The 22,720-nt window shown below is 43.3% G+C and overlaps 1 protein-coding gene across 5 annotated transcripts in view; it reads left to right on the plus strand.

Annotated features, from left to right (window-relative positions):
* Nucleotides 1-22,720, plus strand: part of CTNNA3 (catenin alpha 3) — a 1,751,094-nt gene that overhangs the window by 445,636 nt on the left and 1,282,738 nt on the right. For all 5 annotated transcript variants that reach the window (XM_033940460.1, XM_033940462.1, XM_033940461.1 and 2 more), the window contains exon 7: nucleotides 18,276-18,479. In XM_033940460.1, coding sequence (XP_033796351.1) covers nucleotides 18,276-18,479 — 204 coding nt within the window. The remainder of the gene's footprint in view (nucleotides 1-18,275; nucleotides 18,480-22,720) is intronic.

Genomic DNA, 22,720 nt, shown 5'->3' on the forward strand with positions numbered 1-22,720 from the left:
GAGGGACTGACACCCTTCCTGCTCTGTTACAGGTATGGGGAAGGGGGTAGGGAGGGGACTGGGAACTGGGGGGGCATCCGGTGGGTAGAAGGAGGGAGTCATCATCCCTCCTGCCATTTGGTTTGTTTTTTTTGGGGGGGGGAAGTCAGGAGTAGGACAGATGGCAGGAGGGAGTGGGAATCCCTCCTGCCATAGAGGCAGCGACGGCGGAGTGGGACAGATGGCAGGAGGGAGTGGGAATCACTCCTGCCATAGAGGCGGTGACAGTGGCAGGCATCGGCGCATGGGGGGCATCTGGGGCATTGGCCTGCGGAAGGCATCAGGGACATTGGTGCTAGTTAAAACCATGGTCTCGCAATGCACTTTTTGCTGAATATATAAAAAAGGAAGAATTCCTATTTTATATATTCTGCAAAAAGCACATTGCGAGTCCCTGGTTTTAAAGGACAGAAGAGAGCAGGAGAGTCAGTAAGGAAGTGAAGCGACTGGTCCTCATCAGTCGCTTCACTTTGGATTGGCAAGCCCAATCTGTGTTTCTTCTTCAGTTATGCACAGCTTTCCTCCTCATTTGCATGTGTGGATCGGATTAGATATTGATAGCACAGCTATTTAGTGAATTGGGTCAGGAAACGATCGCAAAACCATCGATACATGGTAATTTTTGTGAATCTACCCCTTGGTGTTCCGATGTAGGCACCTAAATATAGACAGACTCTATAGAATTTTGACAACTATTATATAGGTAAACAGAGGCCACCTGATAGGCACTTGTTCTATTATGGAAAAGAGGCATCTACTTTATAGAATGCTAGCATAACAGGATATATACACCTACTGTACTGTATATTCTTAGGTGGGAGCATTTATGCCAGCTATAAAACTTGTATTGTTTTGTAGTTTCACATATAACTACACCCCGCGCACTCTCCCTCCTGATTCCACTCATGTGTATGCTCACCTGCAAATGACATACTATGCAAGATCTGTGCGGGGTTATAAAATATCGCTTATTTATTTATTTAAAAATATATATACTGTCTAAAAACTAAACAGTTTACAAAAATAAAACATATTTAAAATGAACATTATAAAATAAAAAATAAAATCTTCACTCTTAATTAACTTCTGCTCCCAAATCAACAAAGTACATCAGAAGAATGATGTTTTTTAAATTTTAATGTGTTTGCATATACCGTATTTTCTCACATATAACGCGCGCGTTATACGTGGTTTTTACGTACCGCGCATACCCTCGCACGTTATACGTGTGAGCGCGTTGTACAAATTTTTTTTACATAGTTCCCCCACGACGTCCGATTCACCCCCCGCAGGACCGCTCGCACCCCCACCCCGAAGGACCGCTCGCACGCACTCCCACCCGCACCCGCACCCCCACAGCCTCCCGACCCCCCCCCCATCATGTAGAAGCTCCTACCGGTGTCCTGCTGCTTCCTCTTGGCGGTCCCGACACCCGACACGATCGGGGCAAGTGGGAGCTCAAGCCCTCTTGCCTCAGCCAACCGCAGCACCCCCGACACGATCGGGGCAACAGGGAGCTCAAGCCCTCTTGCCCCCCCCGACTCCTCGACACGATCGGGGCAAAAGGGAGCCCAAGTCCTCTTGCCCCGCCGACTCCCCAACTCACCGACAATATCGGGCCAGGAGGGAGCCCAAGTCCTCCTGGCCCTGGCGACCCCCCCCCCCCCGCTAGTTGTGTGGGCCAGGAGGAAGCCCAAACCCTCCTGGCCACGGCGACCCCCTACCCCCACCCTGTACTACATTATGGGCAGGAGGGATCCCAGGCCCTCCTGCCCTCGACACAAACCCCCCTCCCCCCAATGACCGCCCCCCAAGAACCTCCGACCACCCCCCCAGCCAACCTGACCATGTGCCCAAGGCCCCGCCCCCAGGAGGGACCTAAGGCTCCCGGGCCTATTCTGATTGGCCCAGGCGCCTTAGGCCCCACCAGTAGGCAGAGCTTTGGGACGGATGGGCCAATCCGGCCTCATTCCGTTGTTGGCTGCCTGCCGGACAGGCGGGTTTGGCTCCCGTCTGTCCGGTCAACTACACAAAGTACGGGGAAGGGGGGTGGGGGTGTCATGGGGGTCGGCCAGGGGGGTTGCGGGTCGGCTGGGGGGCGGTCGGAGGTTCTTGGGGGGCGGTCGTTGGGAGGGGGGTTTGCGTCGAGGGCAGGAGGGCCTGGGATCCCTCCTGCCTGTAATGTAGTGCGGGGTGGGGGTAGGGGGTCGCGTGGCCAGGAGGGTATGGGCTCCCTCCTGGCCCGAACAACTAGCGGGGTTGGGGGGGCGCCAGGGCCAGGAGGACTTGGGCTCCCTCCTGGCCCGATATTGTCGGGGACTTGGGGAGTCGGCGGGGAAAGAGGGCTTGGGCTCCCTTTTGCCCCGATTGTGTCGGGGAGTCGGGGGGGCAAGAGGGCTTGAGCTCCCTCTTGCCCCGATCATGTCGGGGGTGCCGCGGTTGGCTGGGGCAAGAGGGCTTGAGCTCCCTCTTGCCCCGATCATGTTGGGGAGTCTGGGGGGGGCAAGAGGGCTTGAGCTCCCTCTTACCCCGATCATGTCGGGGGTGCCGCGGTTGGCTGGGGCAAGAGGGCTTGAGCTCCCTCTTACCCCGATCGTGTCAGGGGTGCCGCGGTTGGCTGGGGCAAGAGGGCTTGAGCTCCCTCTTGCCCCGATCGTGTTGGGGAGTTGGGACCGCCAAGAGGAAGCAGCAGGACACCGGTAGGAGCTTCTACATGATGGGGGGGGTCGAGAGCCTGTGGGGGTGCGAGCGGTCCTTCAGGGTGGGGGTGGGGGTGTGGGTGGGAGTGCGTGCGAGCGGTCCTTCGGGGTGTGGGTGCGTTCGAGCGGTCCTTCGCGGTGGGGGTGAGAGCGGTCCTGCGGGGGGGGGTGAATCGGACGTCGGAGGGGGGGCATCAGGCTTTCAGGGTGGGACAGGACTTCAAGGGGGAGAGGAGAGTCGGGGCGGGCGAAAGGAGAGTCGGGGTGGCCAGAGGAGAGTCGGGGCGGGCGAAAGGAGAGTCGGGCGGCGACGGGAGAGTTGGGCAGCATGCACGGTATACGGGTGTGTGCGGTATATAAAAATTTCTGTACATAGATTTGTGTTTTTCGCGCGCTATACCCGTGTGCGCGTTTTACACGGGTGCGCGTTATCTACGTGAAAATACGGTAATCATAAATGCTCTACCAAAGCATTCCTCTACTTAACACCAGCAATGCAGAAAGTCACTGCCCTAGTGTCTGCATATCTCGGGTCTAATATCTTTTGATTTTTGGATCATGAAGATCTATTTGGCTGATAAGGAACCACATTGTGGTGAAAATACCAAGGTGTTTGATGGCAAATAGTTTGATGACCCACAGAAATCACCTTATGCTGAACCCGAAATGCTATTGGCAGCCAATGCAATTTCTTCAAAACCAACATATACGTGTCATCCTATCAACACCCATACCAAGTCTAGCTGCAGCATTTTATACTAACTGCAATGCTCTTTCTTTCTCGCCTTTGAAATTCTGAGATAGAGAACGTTACAGTAATCCAATCTCAACAGAACCATCCCCTGTGCAACAGTTTTAAAATCTGAAAGGGAAATCAACAATTTCAGATGACACACTATGTAAAGTTGGCTAAAACATGCCTTTATGGTCTTGATTAATTATTTGCCATTTCATAGTTAAGCTTGAATCTAACACAACCCCTAAAACTGTAATTTCTTTCTTTGCAGGTAATGCCACTCCTAATACACTTAGGGAACCAGGCCATAAATCTTCCCTACTCCTCCCAATCATATATCTTTAATGTATGTGCTATTATTCTATATATTTCTATGAATAATTAGTGCATAAATTTTGGTATCTATCTTATACAATTACCCTGCATGTATCTATGCTCTCCTAAGGTAATGGAGACAGTGGCCTGTCCATAAGGATCATAGTAACATAGTAAATGATGGCAGATAAAGACCTGCATGATCCATCCAGCCTGCTCATTCATTATCAAGGCACTGCTGAACCAACAATCCAATATAATATTACCCTTTACTTGGTACTGTAACCCGTTCTGAGCTCTTTGGGGAGGATGGGATATAAAACCAAATAAATAAATTCCACTATAAGATATCTTCCCTTCCTCCCTAGAAATGCAAGACCTGTACTCGGATGATAATTGATCTAGGTCTATCCTTACCATTTTCAGGGCTCAGTCCATAAAAAAAAAGTCTGTCCTGTACTGGCCCTACTTCTCCAGCTACCGAGGTGCAATCAAATCTTTCTGGCCATATAAGTACATTTGGCATCACCTTCACTTCCCCACTGCTGGAGCTGCCATCAAAGCTATATCCAGCCCATCCTGATCTGGTCTTACCATATACAGCAGTGGTTCCCAACCCTGTCCTGGAGGAACACCAGCTAGTCGGGTTTTCGGGATAGCCCTAATGAATATGCAAGAGAGAGATTTGCATATAATGGAGGTGACAGACATGCAAATCTGCCCCATGCATATTCATTAGGGCTATCCTGAAAATCTGACTGGCTGATGGTCCTCCAGGACAGGGATGGGATCCACTGATATACAGGATACAGACCGTAAGTCTGCCTGGCATGGGCTATACTGGCCCACTGATGGAGTTGCCATCAAAGCTAACTCCAGCCCATCCTGATCTGTCTTGCCACATATAGGACACAGACCATGGAAGTCCGTCCAACATTGCCTTCACTTCTCCACTGCTGGAGCTGTCATCAAAGGTAACTCCTGATCCATCATGCCATATTTGAGACACAGACCATAGAAGTCTGTCAGGTCTGTGTCCTGAATATGGCAAGACAGATCAGGATGGACTAAACTAAACTAAACTAAACCTTAGGTTTGTATTCCGCATCTTCTCCACGGTCGTAGAGCTCGGCACGATTTACAGGACTAAGATAAAATGGAACTCCAAAGGATGGTTGTGGGTTAAAAGTAGAGGAGAAAAAGGGGGGGATTGGGTACCAGAGAGGGGGGAGGATGGACTAGAGTTAGCTTTGATGGCAGCTCCAGCAGTATCACTTGAGATATGTTGTTAGTTTAAATACTTGTATTTTCAGATGCCTTTTCAGAAAAGTCCCATTTCTCAGGACTTCAAATTATACCTGAGTGTGCCAGTTATAATGAGCTACACACCAGAGATGAGCAGCCAAAATATTTTGTTTGTGGGGAGTGCCAGGAGCCCAGCTGCACTTGCTGCTTCTTCATGAGGTGGCAGATTGTTCAGCTGTCATGACAGCTAGCACATTGTAGTGCAGAGTCTCTCAAACTGTGTGCCAGGTCACAGTGATGTGCCCTGAAGAGATTCCAGAATTTTACTTTGTTTCGTTTTTTTATAATCTTTATTGATTTTCAAACAACCATTGTGCAAACCAAAAATACATATACATATACTAGTACAAGAAAAGCACCTTGATCTTACAGATATATATGAGCAATCATTTTAACCCTCCTACCCACCTAATAAATAATCAAGAAAACAAATACATAGAATTTTACAATAATTTTACCCAACCTAACATAATAGTGCAAAAATACCCAACAAAACCCCACCACCCTCCCACTTCCCATGGATGCATATGATGAAAGGGCCACAAATAAGATCAGTTCAGTTATCATTCCTTACAGAATTTTGTTAATGGCTCCCAAACATCCAAAAATTTCCTATAGTGTCCCTGTTGTATGGCCAACATACATTCCATTTTAAAAATGTGGCGTAAAGATTCCCACCAAAAGGTGTAACTTAACCGATACCAGGTTTTCCAGTTCTTTAAAATAGGTTGTATGGCAACCCCTGTAATTATAAAGAGAAATTTGTTATTTTGAGAAGATATTTGGCTTTTAGCCCTCATTAGTGTGCCAAAAAGCACAGTATCGTATGTTAATGCCACTTTATTTTAAAAAATTTCTTCATAAATATACACTAGAGTCTGTCAATGTTATGAGTGTCTATGTATATAAGGATACAAATGCCCAGACAAGCATCATGCTTTGACATGACCGGTCCTTGCAAACTAACAGCAAGTAATTTTACTTTTATTTTTCATGCAGTAGAGCAACAAAGTAATCAGGGATTTGTTAACATTTGGATCTGCTTATCTTTGTGAACGTGGATTTTCAGCTCTGAAAGAAATTAAATTGCTAAAAAGAGAACAACTGCAGTTGGCGGACGATTAAATGCATGCTTGCATGTTGACAGTCGAGCCACCTTTTGAATTAATTTGCACTCAAAAACAAGCTCATCCATCACATTGATTAGCAAATCTATCCTTTCTACTTTAATTTCATCGTTATTACAATTACTCATACATAGCTTAAAGAACTTTAAATAAATAACTCTCAAATTTAATTTTTTGCTGTTTTTGCAATTTTATAATTTTCAATTATAATGTGCCGTGAAAAACATTTGCTCTGTTTAGTGTGCTGGAGCTAAAAAAAAGTTTGAGAGACACTATTGTAGTGACTATGAGCTAGCCGTCACGACTGACCACACCTTCTCAAGCCTATAGCATGCCCAGATCCTGCCTATTCTTCAGCTGCTGCCTTTTTATCACACAGGAGATAACAGAGCAAGTCCATGCTATGATATGCGATGTGGCAAACCCTGTGTTAGGATCCCCTCTGGCTGACGACATCTGCTACCACATGAATTGAGAGCTATTATTGGCAGCAGGAAGGAAGGCCATCAACTTCTTCCCTACTAGAGCAGTTCTGACAGCAGATCTCATCAGCTAGTGGGCATTGAGCATCCCTGCCAGCAAAAGTAAGGAATGCAGTAGATGTGAGAGGAAATGCATTAACACCCCCCCTCCCCAAATCCACTCCTGGGATCCTCTAAAAATCCAATACTGGCTCTGCCCCGGGGTTGTAATGTCGATCAAGTAAACTTTGAATAGAAAAAAATGGGTAACAATATGTTCAAAAATCTTTCATAACGCAAATCTTATAAAGCAACCTTCCTAGTAGCTGTAAAACAGCTTCTACATTTTTTAATTAATCCTTGCAAACAATATCAAAAATACCTTTTAATGTCAATTATGTAGAGTTTCCAGTCAAAAATACCACTTAATATTGGAGGTGAGAATATCATAATATACTGAATGATCAGCTCATAGGATCTTTTAAGATCTACTGTATTTTTCGCTCCATATGACGCACTTCTTCCACCTCCAAAAAGGGGATGGAAATTAGGGTGCATCTTATGGAGCAAATACTCAAAGCGCCACCCCTCCACTACCTTATTCTAATGTGGCCGCCCTCCCTTGCTGAACGTGGCACAAGGCAGGCCCTGGCCCTCTTCCTCCTCCCTGTCAACTCCCGCGCATACCTTTTTTTAAAAAACTTTTGGACGCGGCGCCTCGCTAAGAGTGGCACACCAGGCTGGCTGCCTGGTTCCCGCCGCTTCCTCCGAGAGCTGCCAGCTGCCTCCTCTTCCGTTCTCTTCCGAGAACTGATGCGCCGCTATGCAAGAGAATGGAAGAAGAGGCAGCCAGCAGTTCTCGGAGGAAGTGGCGGGAACCAGGCATCCATCCTGGTGCGCCCCTTTCAGCGAGACACCGCGTCCAGAAGTTTTAAAAAAAAGGTACGCACGGGAGGCGTCAGGGAGGAGTAAGAGGGCCAGGGCTTGCCTGTCGCCTACTTGGGGGTAAGGAGGAAGAGGTCGGGGCATGCCTGCTGCCTGCCTGGGGGGTAGGGAGGGAGGAGGGAGAAGGGAGGGGTAGGCCTGCTTGCTTAGGGGGGGCTACCTGGGAGGGGGGAGGCCTGCTTGCTTAGGGGGCTGTCTGGGAGGGGGAGGCCTGCATGCTTGGGGGGCTGCCTTGGAGGGGAGAGGCCTGCTTGCTTAGGGGTGCTGCCTGGGAGGGGGAGGCCTTCCTGCCTGGGAGGGCTGCCTTGGAGAGGGGAGTACTGCCTGCATGCCTTGGGGGGATTCCTGGGAGGAGAGGAGTACTGCCTGCCTGCCTGCCTGGGAGGGGGAGGCCTGCCTGCATGCCCTGTCCCTACCTGTCTGCCAGCCACTATGCCTACCTGCCCTGTCCCTGTCTGCCTTGTACACTGTCCCAGCCTACCACTAGACCACTAGAGGGGGGACTGAATACAGAGCCTGGCAAGGAGAATTTGGTTCAGAATGGTTTTTTTCTTGTTTTCCTCCTCTAAATCTGGGGTGCGTCTTATGCTGAGGTGCGTCTTATGGAATGAAAAATACAGTATTTATCATTCCAGGTCCACAACCTGAGCAGAGTGTTATAATCATTTATGCTCAAGTCCTCCTATCATCCCTTAAATAAGTAATCCACAAAAGTGCTAAAACTTATTGCAAGAGCAACTACCCCAAGCACTGAATATATATAGGGCAACAGCACAACATATTAAAGGCCCATAGTGACTTTGGGCTAGATTCACTAAGGGCACGGATCAGATCCGATTCGTGAGGGATCCGATCCAATCTGTGTCTGGGGGGGCTGATTCACGAATCGCCCTCATGCAAATGAGGGTGATTGGAATCACGCCCCCAACCACCTGCCCAGATCGCTCCATAGCGATCCCAATGCATGCACAGACCATCTGTAGATGGTATGTGCATGCGCTGGCCCTCCAAGCCTGGCAGAGAATTTTTTTTTAACTGTTTTTTACTTTTTTGCAAGCCTGTGGTTTTAACCTGCTTTAAGCCCTTGGGTTAAAACCACGGGCTTGCACTGCGGGAAAGGGTGGGAGAGTCAAGGCTACAGGAGTTGGGGCTGCAGGAGATTGGGCAAGCAGGAGATCGGGGCTAAAAGCAGAAGTTCAGGGCAGAGAGCAGGGCGGCAGAAGGCAGGGCAGTCGGAAAGGACCTGAGCGACTGGTCCTCAGCAGTCGCTAGTTTGTGATCAGCCAGCCCAGTCGGTGTTGCAGGGTATTTGTTTGTGAATCACTACCTGCCATCATTTGAATGCCATTCCCCCTCATTTGCATGGGTGGATCGGAGAATTATCGTGACACAGGTTAGTGAATCGGGTCGGAGGAAAATCGGGTCGCAAAGGGGTCGCAAACTGATCGGTACATGATTGGTTAGCTTAGTGATTCTAGTCCTTTATCAAATTTGAGGGAAAAAAGGCATCACTTATCTTTGGCAACCTGAACAGCTGCAAGAACCATGACACTAGCAAAGAAGCCTAAGAGAACAAAGTTACCAGGTGCTTGGAGTTGACTCTATTTCATGCCTATAGCTCTGAGTGTGTGTTCTGATTTCCAACTTCTGTGGATTTTTTTTTTTTTTTTTTTTTTTTTTTGCAGCTTTTAAACCTGATTTTTGTGTTTTAAACTTGTGTGGTTTAATGTGCCTTCCTTGTTTTAATGCATATCCTTTTTTTTCTGGTCTTCATGTACAGAATATTTTGATATGGCTAGACAAAATTTGCTACTGATTTTTTTTTCTTTTTTAATTCCTATCCATCCCTATGCCTATTGGTCTTATAAAGACTTCTTAAAATTGTTGTTTGTGGCTTTTCCTATCCTGTAAGAAATATAGCATAGTCATTAGCAAAGTCCTGCTAAGAAGTTAGTGCAGCATTATTCTTTGCTGAGTGCATTCTTATTAGCACTCTTCTTTGATGAATCTTAGATTGCTACAATTTTGGAGTTCTAATTAATTAGATAATTTCAATCCTTGCTGAGTTAGAAGAAAAAATGCAGACAGAAGTGCTGCATACGTCTAACCAGATAGTGCTGAAGCTAAGCTAGGGCACAGCAAGGGCAGAACAGCAAGTTATACTGTACATGTAGCGGTGATATTCAGCCAGTGCATATGTATCAAAGCAGTTTAATTGAAGCCTGCAAACAAGCACTCCACCTATCAAGTTTCAAGTTTATTAAAAATTTGATAAAACGCTAATCAAAATTTCTAAACGTTTTACAGTAAAAATTTTAAAAGGGGTACAGTTAAACTATTAATAACATAACTTTACTTACATGAAACAATAGGTTAGTGGGGAAAAATACAATTTGAAAGAAAGAAATTAAGGACAATAACATAAGGAAAGGGTGAAATCAGTTTTAGTATAGAAAATAAGCTTAGAAAGTCCCTTAGATCAATTAACAATCGTATGCATCTTTAAATAAGAAGCCTTTAAGGCCACCCTTGAATTTATCTAAATTCTGTTTGGATCTTAAATATAATGGTAACCAATTCCATATTGTTGGAGCAGTTGTTGTGAAAGAAGAAGCCCTACGGGTACTAATAATTTTTTAGGGATGGAACATGAAAAATATGCTGTGATGCAGATTTTAAGGTTCTCAGAACCTAGGCACCTCCGGCTGCAGTAGGGAAACCAAGTTCCTGGATGCAGTGGGTGATTGCTTCCTGGAACAACTTGTCAAGGAAAACACGAGAGGAAATGCAATTCTGGACTTACTTCTGAATGGACTATGAGGATCAGCGCAAGATGTAGAAGTAGAAGGGACGCTGGGAAGCAGTGATCATAATATGATCTGCTTCAAGCTGGACATGGGGGTGAAACAACGATCCAGAACGACGGCCACAGCGCTGAACTTCCAAAAAGGGAATTATGAAGGGATGAGACTCATGGTGGGGAAGAATATTAAGAAAAGGATAAAAACGCTAGAGCAAGCATGGTCCCTTTTCAAGGACACAGTCACCGAGGCGCAAAATCTATATATACCACGTATCAACAAGGGATCCAAGAGGATCACTGTAGCAGTGAAAGAAGCGATCAGAGACAAGAAGATTTCTTTTAAAGTATGGAAAAGGACAAAAACAGACAAAAACTGGAAAAAGCACAAGCAACATCAACACAGATGCCATAAGGCGGTAAGAGGGGCCAAAAGGGACTACGAGGAAAAAATTGCCAAGGAGGAGAAAAACTTCAAGCCGTTCTTTCAATATATTAAAGGGAAATGACCTGCGAAGGAAGAGGTGGGGCCTTGGGATGACCATGGAATAAAGGGAGTGCTAAAGGAGGACAAAGCCATAGCCGACAAACTGAACACATTTTTTGCATCTGTATTTACAGAAGGGATATACGCAACATACCGGAGGCTGACAGGCTAAACCTAGGAAATGAAGACGGGAAATTGACTGGGTTGATGGTCAGTCTAGAAGAGGTACACAGGCAGATTGATAGGCTCAAGAGTGATAAATCCCCGGGACCAGATGGCATCCATCTGAGGGTAATCAAGGAACTGAAAGGGATTATAGCTAAGCTGCTTCAACTAATAGCCAATCTGTCAATCAAATCGGGCAGGATTCTGGAAGACTGGAAAATGGCGAATGTTATACCGATCTTCAAGAAAGGTTCAAGGGGAGATCCAGGAAACTACAGGCTGGTAAGTCTGACCTCGGTACCGGGAAAGATGGTAGAGGCGCTGATAAATGATCGCATCGTTGACCACCTTGACGGACACAATCTGATGATAACCAGCCAGCACGGCTTCAGCAAAGGAAGATCTTGCTTGACGAACTTGCTGCACTTTTTCGAGGGAGTTAACAGGCATATAGACAAAGGTGACCCGGTCGACATTGTATATTTGGATTTTCAGAAGGCATTTGACAAGGTCCCGCATGAACGACTACTTCAAAAAATTGCGAACCATGGGATTGAGGGTGAAATACACACGTGGATCAAAAACTGGTTGGCAGATAGAAAGCAAAGAGTGGGGGTAAATGAACAATACTCGGACTGGAAAAGCGTCACCAGTGGTGTGCCACAGGGTTCAGTACTTGGGCCTGTGCTCTTCAACATATTTATAAATGACCTGGAAATTGGAACGACGAGCGAGGTGATTAAATTTGCAGATGATACGAAGCTATTCAGAGTAGTAAAGACGCAGGAGGATTACGAAGACCTGCAACAGGACATAAACACGCTCTAGAAATGGGCTGCGACATGGCAAATGAAGTTTAATGTGGACAAATGTAAGGTGATGCATGTTTGTAACAAAAATCTTGTACACGAATACAGGATGTCTGGTACAGTACTCGGAGAGACACCCTAGGAAAGAGACTTGGGAGTACTGGTCAACAAGTTAATGAAGCCTACGCAATGTTCAGCAGTGGCGAAAAGGGCAAACAGAATTCTTGGAATGATTAAGAAGGGGATCACGAACAGATCAGAGAAGGTTATCATGCCACTGTACTGGGCCATGGTACGCCCTCACCTGGAATACTGCGTACAGCACTGGTCGCCGTACTTGAAGAAGAACACAGTACTACTCGAAAGGGTCCAGAGAAGAGCGACTAAAATGGTTAAGAGGCTGGAGGTGTTGTCAGTGAGAATTAGAGAAACTGGGCCTCTTCTCCCTTGAAAAGAGGAGACTGAGAGGTGACATGATTGAAACCTTCAAGATAATGAATGGAATAGACTTAGTAGATAAAGACAGGTTCTTCACCCTCTCCAAGGTAGGGAGAATGAGAGGGCACTCTCTAAAGTTAAAGGGGGATAGATTCCATACAAATGTAAGGAAGTTCTTTTTCACCCAGAGAGTGGCGGAAAACTGGAATGCTCTTCCAGAGGCTGTCATAGGGGAAAACACCCTCCAGGGATTCAAGACAAAGTTAGACAAGTTCCTGCGGAACTAGAATGTATGCAGGTAGGGCTGGTCTCGGTTAGGACGCTGGTCTTTGATCTGGGGGCCACCGCGGGAGTGAACTGCTGGGCATGATGGACCACTGGTCTGACCCAGCGGCGGCAATTCTTGTGTTCTTATGTAAAGTGGCTGAATAAGAGCCTAATGTTCAAAAGGTCTGGGGTGCTGAACCAATGGATGTTCACCAATACCTGACTAAAGTCAGTATTGGGTTGCTCAAGCATCCACAGAATTGGCTGCTCTGCAGGTCAACTAAAGCTAGGTTCCAATCATGTGTGGCACACATGGAATCTCACTGCAGCACACAGTTTGTGATACACTGCACTAGACCATGCCCATTTATGTCTTGTCAGTGGCTGGTGTAGATGACCGCAACTAAATGTTAGATGATAAAGGGTATGGAACGTCTCTCATATGAGGAAAGGCTAAAGAGGATAGGGCTCTTCAGGTTGGAAAAAAGATGGCTGAGGATAGATATGATTGAAATCTACAAAATATCTACTACTACTACTATTAATTATTTCTAGAATGCTAACAGATGTACGCAGCTCTGTAGAGAGTCACGAAGGAGTCAGTCCCTGCCAGTTAAATAGCACTGCCCACCGATATTCAGCCGGAGATCATTAGCTATCTTCTGCTGAATATCCTGTTAATTGGATAGCCTGATTACTGGCGCTGTCACACCACATAGCTGGTTACTGCCAATATTCAGCAGCTGGCCAGCTAAGTTCAGCAGGTAGATAGTCCTGCCTAAATAGTAGGCCAGCTGATGAATATTGGCTTAGCTGGCTTATGAATTGGCTAGCCAAAAAACCTCTGGAAATCCAATGCCAGTTGCTGGATATAGCATTGGCACTGGATTTCTGGGTTCGCTGCGGGAGACAGATGGCTATCTTCCATGGTCTGAATATCAGACAAAATGTGTCCTAACATGAGCTTTCCCACATGCTAAGCCCAGATTTAACACAACAAAATGTTTAAATATATATATTTTTTCAAGTCATGTGCAAATGTTTACACATGGTATCTGTAAAAAGTCAATGCAAGAGCTCTTTCCATCTCCTTTTAAGAAGGCAGTAAGAGCTCCCATGTTAACTCCATGTTAGCAAGTTAATGTCCTTCAATGACCACCTCCAATCCTTGGTAAAAAAAATGCTTTTTCAGCCTTCACATGCTGAGGAAAGTTAGATCCTGCTTCCATCAAAAACATTTTACCCTCCTTGTCCAATCCATCATCCTCTCCAGATTGGACTATTGCAACTCTATCTACTTAAGCCTAACTAAGAAAAACCTCCACAGACTCCAACGGATTCAGAATGCCGCGGCCAAGCTCATCTTCGCTAAAAGTAAATTTGACCATGTCTCCCCGCTCCTGGCCAAGCTCCACTGGCTTCCGATAATCGCCAGGGTCCACTATAAATGCGCCTGTTTAACTTTCAAAATCCTATATGGTATCCTCCCTCCCTTTATCCCTCTTTCTTGGAATTCCTCAAACCCTAATACCACCAGATCCTCCCACAAATTAAAACTATCCTTCCCCTCGCTAAAAGGCATTTCCCACACAGGAAAGCTAGGACCTCCCTCCACTTCAAAATCACTGAGCTCTGGAACAACCTTACCTCCCCTCTTCGGAACTTGAGCTCTCTCCAAGTTTTCCGCAAACATCTGAAAACCTGGCTTTTCTCAAAAAATGTAAGTCTCCCTCCAACTTAGGAATCAAGGAAACTCTTATATCTTGGCATCCCAAGTCCTGTAAATTTTCTTCACACTTCTACCTCTAACCCTCTGTTGTAGTTCCTTCCTATTTCTCCTACTGTAAACCGCGTCGAGCTCTACGAACGTGGAGATGATGCGGTATATAAACCTAAGGATTAGATTAGATTAGATTAGATCAATGTAGGCTAATATGAACATGCTAGCTGATTAACACTTCCTGTCCATTTTCTGCCAATGGCATGCCCCCTCCCCAAAAATATTTTTATAAAATAGCTAGAGCACAAAATGCCACAAAACACCTTAATACATATGAAATAGCACTTTTGAAGTTAAAGTACTCAAAAGTGCTATTTCATATATAAATAAATACTTTTTTATACTTTTCCAACATTAAATTCTTATCTTAGTTGGTATGCAGAACGCGGCTAAGGGGTACATTTTCCGACATAGGTCTATGTTTTACCTTAGGCTGTTCAAGGAATTCCCCCTAAGGATAATAAAGTTTGCTGATAAATACTTATTCATAAATAACTTGATTATAATATTTCATTCAAAAGTGAATGGTGGTAGTCTGTTCTTCCTATGTTAAGTATTAATAAAAAGGCTCCTTAGTTTGTACCTGAGGATTAAGAAGCTTTTCTTTACTGAAGTGCATTAAGACTTGCAATTATACCAGCTTAACACAGGACTTTACCACCCGATAGCTGCACATCTTACGTGGTAACTAATGGGGGTGTTTCTAGTATTTTTGTATTCAGGTTGTGCATTAATGTACCCATTAGTATGTGGTAACTGCTGATATGTGTATTTTCAGGCATCAGGATCCGTGTGGAAATTTTCATATGGTTCCAAAAAGGGGGTGTGGCCATGTGAGGGTCATGGGTGGATTGGGGACATTCCTGATATTTATGCATGCTGTTATAGAATAGGAAGTATCTGCTCCAAATATAGGCATGAGGGTTTATATAATAATAATAACAGCTTATATACCGCAATACCGTGAAGTTCTATGCGGTTTACAAAGATTAAGCAAAGGTACAAATCGATTGACTTTAAGAGGGGAGGAAGAAAGAGGGTTAATAGGACAGGAACTCCATTTTTGAGGAGAGAGTGATCAATAGAACAAGTTAATCGCTATAGAGGGGAGAGAGAAGAGAGGATCAGTTGTCTAGATACTTTAGGAACAGGTGTGTTTTCAGACGTTTCCTAAATTCCTCATAAGTAGTGGGCGAAAGCAATTGTTCTAGGTCTTTACCCCATTATATCAGGGTTTAGCTGGTGTAAATCTTCAAGCCTAAAGTTAGGTATGGATCCCAATGATACATGCTATTCTATAAACAGTGCCTAACTTTGTGCACCGTTAATATAATAGTGTAGTGCTTAGCGTGTTTTTCGGAGCCATTTATAGAATTGGGTCCTATATGGACTGGTTGTTTTAGGCTAGATTAAACTCATAGTAGTACTCAATATACATATGTATTAAACACTAATGCTGGCATTTAAATTAATGTGGTGGCTGCCTCTGCTAAATATTGGGTCTATTATATTTTCTATTATATTGTTGGCTAGCATTCTAAATAAAATACTACTTTGTTTTTCAGATTTTTTGCTTGGTTTGTATGCAGCTTTCTTCAGAACAGTTTCTTGCTAGGTAATACAACCTGTAGCTTGAGAGTAGCTCACAATCCTTAGAGTACTTGGAATGGTTGTTTTGTACTATAAATTAAACATTGGTACTATGGGGACTCCAATTCCGCAATGCAACTGATTGCTTTGTAGATCAGAATTCCTTTGCAGAAGTGCCTAAGCTTAAACTTGCTGAGCACGTTTTTCTCAGTCCCATGACTACTGCCTAATTTTATTATCAACGACTCATTTAGGACCAGTCATACAACAGTGAAGAAATTGGAAAGGGAAAGATTGCAGGCATAGAACCAATATTCCCACTGATACAAAATGGAAGAAACATGTGACTGTAGCAGCCCGAAGAGTATTATGACACGTCAAGTAATTATTTGATTTCAAGTGTAAAATGATCTCTTCACAGATATACACAAGGCATTAAACAAGGCACTTATCTGTCCAATATTCAGCCAGCAGTGGGCAGTGCTTTGATTTAAATCCAGATATTTCCAGTGATTGGCATTGAATATCTAGGTTTCTCAATGCTGTCTACAGCACGGCCAGTTAAGGAGATATTCAGACTTAACCAGCCATGGCTTAGAAGGCAAAGATAGGCCTGCTTTTTATGAGGCCTTATTTGCCAGCTAAGCCTGGCCGCTTAAGTTTCAAATTTCAGGACTTAGGTCACGGCCCTGGAATGCCCCCAATATCACCAGCTTATTTTTTTGGCGCTAACTGGGCATTTACAATGACAATAACTGGTTAAATGCCACTGAAAATGCCCAGTTAACTCGTATTTCGTTGGCTAACTTGTCAACGGCTGTTCCCAGTCTGTTAACTCACGCTGAATATCAGCCTCTATCTTTATATATATTTTTAAAACAAATATTCTAATAAAATATAAGAAACAATGAAATCCAACCAAATATAAAATTCAAACACTTAACAGTATAAAGGCAATAGTATATCAACAGTATATCAAATAAGGTAAAAAGACATAGACCCAGATGCACTAAAGTCAACAATCGTCTAATGATCGTCGCTAAACCAGTTTTGACTGGTTTAGCGACAATTAGATTTATCGTCCTGATTCACAAAATGGCTTACCATATGGTTTTCTACACAATCGTTCATTCTATGATCCAGCCATGCAAATAAAGTCATTAATATTGAAATGCCATGTAAACTAGCTGAGCGACTGATACGCTAACATGCTTCACGATGCACAAAAAAAAGTGATCGCTTTTAGTGATCCGAAAAAAGTGACTGGTCAAGACCAATCACTTACATGTCTTACCAATAGTTCAGCCCTGAAATTAATATAATATTTATAGCATTGATACTATAAATAGAGTTTTTACAATAGCAGGGACATATATGTGTGTTATATGCATGTCATGAGCACATGTGTTGAAGGAACAAAATATAAAAGAGAGGGCAGCGAAAAGATGGGGGTCAATGATAGAAGGCTAAAATTTTTGTTCCTCATGATTAAAATATATACTTTTTGGGGAGGTACATAGAATGAAGAATCTTCTTGTTAAGGTTAGCACCTGGGGATGAAATAATGAATTTAATATTCAAGCAATTTTTTTTTTAAGCCATGTATCATCTGTGTCTTATTTAAACAGAAAACCAGCTGACTGACACACATTTATACAGTATATCAGCTGTTCTAGCTGATATGATATTGATATTAAGGGGTCCTGTTATAAAGGTGTGCTAACCAATTTAATGCATGCTAACGATTGGCAAGCGCTAAATGCTAAGATGTCATAAGATATAATGGATGCCTTAACATTTAGGGCTCCTGTTACAAAGGTGCGCTAGCATTTTTAACGACGCACTGGATTAGCGTGCACTATAGCGCGTGCTAGCTGAAAATCTACCACCTGCTCAAAAGGAGGTGGTAGCGGCTAGTGCATGTGGCAATTTAGCGTGCGCTATTCCGCACGTTAAGGCCCTGTGCGGCTTTGTAAAAGGAGCCCTAAATTATCCAAATGTTGAATGTATAGCCATTCAAAACTGATTGGTACATGACTGAACATCAACCAAGCTTTGAGAGCTTCAGCTCAGAACAGCAGTGAAATGATTTTGTTTGTGCTTCAAAGAAGGCAAGGTGGAGGGGGGGGAAAGAAGATTCCTGAAAAAAAGAAGCAGTTACCAACCTAACCGCTTTATTGGCAGATAAGAAGGTATTTTTCTGCCATTATCTGGCATTATGATTGCAATTGTAAAATATTTAGACTAACATATGTTTTACATTTCTAGCAATACTAATGCAGTAAAATATATATATATTTTTTTCATTTTAGAAGTTGATTATTATAGACCCTTTGATAGTAAGTGAAAAGCAAATAAGACCATCCCTGGAGAAACGCTTGGAAAGTATTATCAGTGGGGCAGCTTTAGTAGCAGATTCATCATGCACACGTGATACTCACCGAGAAAATATCATCAGAGAGTGTAATGCCATTCGTCAAACTCTCCAAGATCTTCTATCTGAGTACATGAGCAATGTAAGTGAATAATTCTTTCTTTTGCTTCTTGCTAAAGTACATTATGTAACCATTTCAGCATTATGCATATAAAACAGTGATATAAATATTTAACTTTTTTTTACCAAACTTTTCAAACCACCCTCATGTATACAGCAGGCCATGTTAAACATAAAGCTGTTTGAAAAGTTTGTTAAAAAAGAAAACACAAATTAAATATTTCTCAAAATAGTCTCCATCACGGCCTGTACACTTAGTCCAGTGAGCGTCCAATTTTTCCATGCTATCAGAAAATTAGGTGTTGTCATATTTTTTTAAATATATGTTTAACTTGGTTTGTTTGTTTTTTTTACCAAACTTTTCAAACTGCCCTGATGTTTAACATGGCCTGCTGAAAATGTTTATTGTAAAACAGCCTATAGTGCTATTCTTATAATGCAACCACTCAGTCAAATTTTGCTCTGATATGAACACATGTAGGACTTATAATAAAACTTTTTATCCTTGAAAAATGTGTCATAGGAAAGCATTTCCTTGAGGCATACTGATATTCTTGATTCTAAAGCACTATTGGTGAACAATTATTAGATTAAGGGCTCCTTTTACTAAGGTGCGCTAGCGTTTTTAGCATGCGCTAATGATTAGTGTGCGCTAACCACGTGCTAAACGAAAAATACTAATGCAAGCTCTATGGAGGCGTTATCATTTAGTGCGTGCAGCATTGTAGCACGCGCTAAGTGTGTGCTAAAACCGCTAGCGCACTTTAGTAAAAGGAGCCCTAAGACTTTAAGATAAGTTTTCAATCATTCAGGATGAGAATTGTGGTGCCTTTTTTTTTCTTCTTTCTTTCTTACTAAGCTGTGTTAAGCAACTTGAATGGTTGGGGTTAGCATGAACCCATGCTAATCCCTAAAATGCTCTAAAACCCACAGTGCTGTTAAAAATCCTGTGCTAGCTGCTTAATTCCAGTAGGGGCAGGGGCTTAGCTTGGATAGGTAGAAGGAACGACTGGCTGTGACAATTAGCCTAGAGGTTGGTACTACACACTAGCTGCCATGACTGCCATTAGTACGGCTGTACTGACTGCCATTTCAAGAAGAGATGCTAAATGTAGCCGTACTACTGGTAGTCTGATTAGCATGGCCACACACCAATTTCTGCAGGTCCTCGACCCCCCTGATCTAATCTCCATGATACATCTTGATTATATGGTACAACCTTACTGATTCAGATGACTCAAGCTTCTTGAAACCACTGTTCCTGATCCCATCCCACCTTTAGACTCAAACCCCAGTGACAACTAGCCAAGGAAACCCTCTCCCACAATAATCTCCACTTCAGCTTCCCACCACCCTTGGGACTTACCCAGAGGTTATCTCTAGTAGTCTAGTGGGCTGGGATGATAGCAGTGACCTATCGCTCCGGCCCCATCTGACTCTGGTAAATCAAAATGTACCATGAGACTACCACTAGGTTCATGGTGGCCATTTTGATTCCCAGGACCAGAAGGGGTGGGAGCACTTGGATGTTGGCTCTCACCCGAGACCATTATCAGGGATCACCTCCATTTACATCCCAGGGTGCAGGGAAGTATGGGAATGTCTCAGGGGAGGGACTTATCAGAGAGAAGAAATTGTAGAATTTGGAATATCTGATTGGGGCTTGAGAGATCTGATCATGGTTGTCGGAGAGGTTTAGATATCTGATAGTAGGGTGACATGGGAAGTGGGGACTGGATTTGGGTAGATGGAGGGAATCAGATGGGGGCTGTATGTGTGGAAGATTTGCAGAAGCTTTGTGTGCAATGGTGTTTATTTATTTGAGGGTGTGGCTTACCACGTTAACTGCAGTGTCAGATAGCATAGAAGCATCCATGCTATCTGGTACTGCTGGTAACACAGTGCCATATGGTAGCTGTTTGCCACATATGGGAAAAACAGAGCAGATGCTAAGCATGGCACCTGCATTTTCTATCGAAACTTTGCACTTACCATGCATTAAGTTTTTCCTGTTAACATAAGTAGGTGCAAAACTTCACCACACTTTAGTGAAAGAACCCTTGTATTTTATGTTTGTTGTTGGTGGGTTTTGTTTTGTTTTTAATGCTGAAACTGCATCTCCTTTCTATGGTATGGTTTACTTTTTGTTTTTATTAAAGTAGAACCAATAACATTTTCATAAGGTATTAGGTCAATTTTCGATGAACTGTCTCAACTTTTCTCATTTGTTTCAACTAAAGCTATGATTGATTTGCCTATACCCCTGCTAATTGAAGATGCTTTGGCACCTTAAATGTATTAAAGGCTGTTTTGCTAGTATTCTGTGACTTTGTTTAACATTTTTCTTGGTTAAACATCTCCATTTTGTGCTTTAAAGTCACTAGGGTTGTGGACTGATTTAAATTTATTTACGTGCATTCGTTGTGCTATTCTTGCTGCCTCTTCTGCTTTTATTTCAAGGGCAATGTATGTATTTTTGTTACTTGTGATATTTGGAAAATAAATAAAAATAGAAAGGGATTTATCTTAGAAAAGAAACACAGAATGCAAACGCATCTAGGAAAGGACATTTGTTTTAAAATAGCAACACTGGAAAGCACAGCAATACAAGAGAAGACAGGCAATTTAACTAATAAATTCTACTGGATCTTCCTAAGACTCTCTCCCCTCCCCATCTCAGACCCACACAAGTTGGAAGCCTCATTGTAGCATTAAATTGCTCAGAATGCTGTATGAGTGATAGGTAGGAAGGCTAATTGAGCATGACGTGTTACAGAATGTTGGGCAGCTAGTGTATATGTGTGATTGCATTTTAGCTCATTAATTTCTTTGAAATATGTGATGATAATATTCAAGGAAGAAGAAAATCTCTGAAGTCAACACTTTTAGATATCTGGTTCTACAGGAACACTGTTCCAGAAAAGAGAATAATGTAAACAGGGAAGCACAGCAATATATCTCATTTTCATTTGCCATTGTAAGTACGAGGGTGTGCTGAAAAGTTCTCGGCTCAACCAACCAACTTCCAAAATTCTGAGTGTTATTTTGCCACTGTAGCTGAAAAAAAGTGTCCTTTTATTTTATAAAGTGCCAATTTGCCAAAACAAAATTCTCTGTTTTGACATTGTTTCAGATCATTGATTGAACCATATCCAAGTCCTTCTCTTATTGGTTGAGCTGAGAATTTTTCAGCACCCCCTCATATAAGGATCTAGATCAGTGGTACCCAACCCTGTCCTGGAGGTCCCCCAGGCCAATCGGATTTTCAGGATAGCCCTAATGAATATGCATGGAGCAGATTTGCATGCCTGTCACTTCCATGATATGCATATTCATTAGGGCTAGCCTGAAAACCCGATTGGCCAGGTGGTCCTCCAGGACAGGGTTGGGAATCAATGATCGATCCTAAAGCTAAGCCTGCAACTGTCTCAATAATGCCTAAGTTGGACATCTATATTTTGTGAGATCTATCAGTAAAGAATTTACCTCCTCCTTTATGAATGCATAGCGCTGATTTTAGTGCCGGCAGCGGCGGTAACTGTTCCGACGCTCATAGGAATTCTATGAGTGTCAGAGCAGTTACCACCGCTGCCAGCGCCAAAGCCCCTGTTAATGGTTCATAAAAGAGGGGGGCTAATAAAAACCTGGGAACAAAATCAGAAATGACTTGTAGAATGGGTGAGACACACATACTGGCAAATTCTATAAAAGTCCACCTAAAGAAGAAACAGGTATGAAGCTCTTATTAACTCTGGCCACAGGAACTCAAGGCAACTTTTTATGCCACCTCATAGCTTGAGTTAACTTCTGGCATTGAGCTTAGCCTGTTGGTCTTCTGTGCACTTCTCTCTGCATCTGTGCTGATTAGCTGATAGTTTCTGTAGCATGGATTTAGTTTGTTGGCTTAAAATCTCAAAAATATTTTAAAATAAATGTGCTGTGCGCTGGTGTCTACAAAACTCATTTTACTTTGCATGTTCACATAATTGTGCGCCAAAGCTGAGTTAACTGGCGGACAAACACTACCACACTCCCTAAAGCACAGGATGACCAGAACTATGGTAATATGTGTGTTACTCATTTTAGATAAAGTTATAAAAAAATAAAAATAAAGTATGTAATGTATGTCTCTCATATGAATTATATAACAAAATTTTGTATTTTAGCTTTCTTTCTTTTTTTTTTGTGCTGAGTTATGCCAACTTTTGTCTGAGAAGAGTAGACCTAGCTGGCAGGAATTACTTAGTATCCTGCACACTTCAG

The sequence above is a fragment of the Geotrypetes seraphini genome, chromosome 4 (genome assembly GCF_902459505.1).
Source record: "Geotrypetes seraphini chromosome 4, aGeoSer1.1, whole genome shotgun sequence".
In the NCBI taxonomy this organism is placed as follows: Eukaryota; Metazoa; Chordata; class Amphibia; order Gymnophiona; family Dermophiidae; genus Geotrypetes; species Geotrypetes seraphini.